At 36.3% G+C, this 4,177-nt stretch overlaps 1 protein-coding gene across 2 annotated transcripts in view; it reads right to left on the bottom strand.

The window, feature by feature from the left end:
* The window catches only part of pold3 (polymerase (DNA-directed), delta 3, accessory subunit), a 7,081-nt gene extending 3,675 nt beyond the window's left edge, over nucleotides 1-3,406 (bottom strand). Inside the window, exons 1-9 of one of the 2 annotated variants that reach the window (XM_037681918.1) lie at nucleotides 3,267-3,406; nucleotides 2,597-2,652; nucleotides 2,030-2,129; nucleotides 1,887-1,926; nucleotides 1,557-1,689; nucleotides 1,221-1,476; nucleotides 1,076-1,145; nucleotides 680-821; nucleotides 397-500 (exon numbers count right to left, since the gene is read on the bottom strand). In XM_037681918.1, coding sequence (XP_037537846.1) covers nucleotides 397-500; nucleotides 680-821; nucleotides 1,076-1,145; nucleotides 1,221-1,476; nucleotides 1,557-1,689; nucleotides 1,887-1,926; nucleotides 2,030-2,129; nucleotides 2,597-2,652; nucleotides 3,267-3,323 — 958 coding nt within the window. In that variant the 5' untranslated portion in view covers nucleotides 3,324-3,406. The remainder of the gene's footprint in view (nucleotides 1-396; nucleotides 501-679; nucleotides 822-1,075; nucleotides 1,146-1,220; nucleotides 1,477-1,556; nucleotides 1,690-1,886; nucleotides 1,927-2,029; nucleotides 2,130-2,596; nucleotides 2,653-3,266) is intronic. The other variant, XM_037681919.1, reaches the window with a different exon arrangement.
* Between the last annotated feature and the right edge of the window lie 771 nt (nucleotides 3,407-4,177).

The following is a 4,177-nucleotide window of genomic DNA, read 5'->3' as shown; positions in this document are numbered from 1 at the left end:
GCGTTAGTTTACGATCAATTTGATCTTTTTAGCGCTTCAGCGTTAGTGTACGATCAATTTGATCTTTTTAGCGCTTCAGCGTTAGTTTACGATCAATTTGATCTTTTTAGCGGTTCAGCGTTAGTTTACGATCAATTTGATCTTTTTAGCGCTTCAGCGTTAGTTTACGATCAATTTGATCTTTTTAGCGGTTTAGCGTTAGCGAAGCTACTTTTTTAAGTTGCCGAATTAGAAAATCTAACTTTTTGTTTAGCTGTGCCCACCACTGATTAATGATAACAAACTTAATATTTATTGCACACACTTCCAACTGTTTTTGAAACCTTGAACTCAATAAAATTAAAAAAAAGAAGTCTAAATTATAATAAATATAAGTCTGTAGAAAACAAAACAGACCATCTTCATCGCTGCTGTCTGGTTCTGGTCGTTTGATCCGTCGCCTCTTTTTCTTCTCCATTTTCTCCTCCTCACCATCAGATTCTTCAATACGTTTAGTTTTGCTTTTATCCAAGAAGAAAACACACGTTACGTCACAAACGATCCACCTTTGATCGCCATCAAAGTGTTTACATCACTCTGACTTCTGTGCCGTTTTGAGGGCAACAGATCCTGGTTTGATTATCTACGGGACTATTTGGTTTCTATCTTTCAAGTTCAACCTCTGATCTTCAACACACACCTCCTGGAGTCTGTCTTGACGTCTTTTGGCTGCTGCTCGGCTGCAGGTTCTGGCTCTTCCTTCTGTTGGGAACTCTGTTTGTGCTCAGCTGTGACGGACGACTGAGCCTCCCGCTCCTCCTTTATGGGTTTTTCAGGTTTCTCTAGAGAAGCGACAAACATTAATATAAAAAAAACAAGAGAACGACGATCCTGCTTAAACTGTAAAATTGGTTTCTTTCTTATTTCATTCAATAAACAGAACTGAGAAGTTAATATCCGTCCTTTATTTGAACAGAATAGAGAAGATCTGACTTAGACTGGTGAATTTAGCAACTTTTAATAATAAAGTCAATTAAAAGTCGGTTCATGTTTTTTTTAATTATCTTTCTTTACACGCTACTAAAATTTAACTCACTTGTTTGATTCCCAAAGAAGTTCGCTATCGGATTGGCCTTTACAGATGGTTTACTTTTAGGAGGATCCATCTGAAAAACAAAAGACAGTGACCCCTCTGCTGTTCTGCAAACCGTTTACTTATCACCCTGAGACAACAGTCGTACCACAGGAACATCTTCTTTCTGTTCAGGTTTAACATCTTTGCTGCCGTCTTGATTCTTCGATGTAGATTTATTTGAAAACAGTCCCATGATGCCTTTTGGTGGCTTGCTTGTTGGTTTGGAAGTCACACCTTTGTCCCCATTGAAGGCGGATGTTTTGTTTTCAGGCACAGATGTCGATGCTTGCACCTTTTCCCGCGCCTGCTGCAGCTCCATGGAGGACATGGGTACTGCGCTGGAGCACCGTATGGCACTGTATCTACAAAGAAGAAGAACCGACCGTCAGCTGAACACGTTAAAAGAAAACGGACCCTTCGGCTGCTGTAAAAGCCGACATACTTGCTGCAGTTCTTTAGATTGTCTTTCACAACATCATAGTCAACACCGTAGAGGGGGCCGCTGTCTCTCAGTAACGCTTTCTGCACGCTGTAGACATGAACGCTCGCTACCAGAGACATCTTTAATTTAAAATCTGCAGAGAAAAGCAAACAGCACAATTTACACAGTTTTCTTGTGTAAACAAAGCATTAGGACACAAAGAGATACAAATGCTTCATATAACACTTGATAATAGGGCTTATTTACAAACTAGTAGGAACTAATTAAACTGATATCAATCAAACGGTGAAAAATAAATACTCTGTTGTGATGTGGGAAATATTTGCAAACCTTCCAGCTGCTCTTCTCTGACAACTGACACTTTGTGACACTAAAAAAACAAAACAGAATGAAAGTTAGCAACAATAAAATTACCTCAACTTTTTAAGAGTTTAGAAAGACCCAAGTCTCCACCAGAGTTTCTCATTACTCACGGTTTGACCGTTGTCCACAGATTTCCCTGACACAAGATAAGTAGCGTGGAGCTGAGGTGAGCTCTCGTTTCGCTTGTGCTCCAAGTAATGGTAAAGCATTCTGGAAAACAACAAACTTATATAAAAGACTATAGCCTATTTTCTTTTGAATACGTTTTTAAAGCAGATCATCTGCGTGTTTGATGCTGACGATAGTGGAGCTTCTCTTCTTCACACCTTTTTCCTTCACGTAGTATTTTATAAATGCCGTCATAGCAGACTATGTTTACATTATTACTGCATAAAACAAGGTTGTATCTAGTCTTTAAACTGGAGTTGAATTTAACTCACTGTTATTCTTTATTAAAATGCATACAACAAAACTGACACCAGTAAACAAAAAACTGCAGGACCCTCTGCCATGTCAAAACATTTAATTGCGATTAATAAATATTTTAATTGTATGACTTTAAACTAATATTTTCCAAGGAAAAAAAAAAACAATCGTTTAAAATGTCCTTGTTTTTAATTTAGCCATAGATCTTCAGCTTTTTCTTTTTGGCTTGAAGAAAAAGCAGAACAACTTACTGTTTAGCTGTGTTGACATGGACTCCGAGTGTTTGGCTCAGCCATTTATAAGTTACCTGAAAAATAAAAAAGTTTAGATACAAAAGTGTCTGTAAAATTAATTCTAGTTTATTCTGCGCTTCTTAGCCAATATTTTGCTTCGATCAGAGTATAGATCTTATTGAAATACACATTCACTCTTTTCCTGTTTTAACTAAACTCCTCTTTAGACTTGCTTACCCTTAACTTTGCTGTATGTATTTTATATTCTTTATGCATTTTATATTCTTTATGCATTTTATATTCTTTATGTAATTTATTCCTGTTGATCTTTGTTCTTACTGTAAAGTGTCCTTGGGTGTCATGAAAGGCGCTTTTTAAATAAAATGATTATTATTATTAACTTAGCGGTTAGTTATAACTTAAAAACAGGACTTCTTAATAAGTTGAGGCTAAATACACAATATAATTTAGAGCCGAATAAAGCAAACAAAATCCCAAATATAAAAGTAAATATTAAAATATCCAGTTCTTAACATAATTATATTGGTGAAAGCAAGATTATGTTTAACTGCGAGATTTTTCTACGAAAATTCGCTGCTAGTCACCTCAAGCTAGCTCATGCGCTCACATCTTAAACCGCAAGTAAAACAAAAATAAACTAAACATCAAGAATCAAAAGCCTGCGTACGATCTTGTTGTGGTCGTTGACAAACTCGTCAATATTGTCCAAATATAGCTCGTCCATTTTCCTCGGATTTTTTTTTTTTAAACCGAGATAGCTCGCCGAATCGATTTGACTGCGCGGGAACGCAGTTTATTTACTTCCTGTTAGGTGTCACGTGACCGCATGTTGTTCCGGTGTGAAAAGACGCTGCATGCTGCCATCTACAGGCCAAAATGGGACACAACAGCCAGTTACTGATGAACGTACACAAACATCGGAAATAAATAAATAAATAAATAAATAAAGTGGAATGATGTCAAAGCAGCCATTAAATTATCATTCGGGAATTTTTTTCTTAAATGCATAACAGCCAAAAAATGGTTAAATGTCTCAATTCATACTTTAAGCAGACAATCTTATGACATTAAAGATCAATTATTTCAAAATGCTATGCACAAGTTGTGTCACTTCTCAGAAATTGGGCTGGTGGTAAAATAACACAACCTGCACTTTGTTTTACATCCCTGGACTTTTGATAAAAAACTTACACACTCTACAAACAACATTAGAAGTTTACCACTTCACAGATTAATCTTCTGGAATTACTTTTTGTGTCAGAGACTCTTTAGACAGTCCATGAGCAATGCTTGCATTTTTATCATTCCTTGCATGCACCACATGTGGTGCGAATGACAAATAAAAAACTTTGACTTTGATACAAAATTTGTTTTAAAAAGGTAACACTGTGCAGGATTTTCAGTGCAGCTGAACTTTTCTGCGTCAGTGCTAAAATGAAATAAATTTAATTGCTAAAGCGTTAACATCTACGTTTCCAAAGTAACAAAAATACCAGAACAAAATCCTTGTGAGGTCATTTTCGAAGGTGTTTAAACTTTTTAAGCATCAGTGTCAGCACAGATACACAGGATAAAACT

This window comes from Nematolebias whitei, chromosome 9 (genome assembly GCF_014905685.2).
Source record: "Nematolebias whitei isolate Nwh7 chromosome 9, NemWhi1, whole genome shotgun sequence".
Lineage (NCBI taxonomy): Eukaryota > Metazoa > Chordata > Actinopteri > Cyprinodontiformes > Rivulidae > Nematolebias > Nematolebias whitei.
The sequence above is the reverse complement of the archived record's forward strand: the minus strand, read 5'-3'. Positions and strand labels throughout refer to the sequence as shown.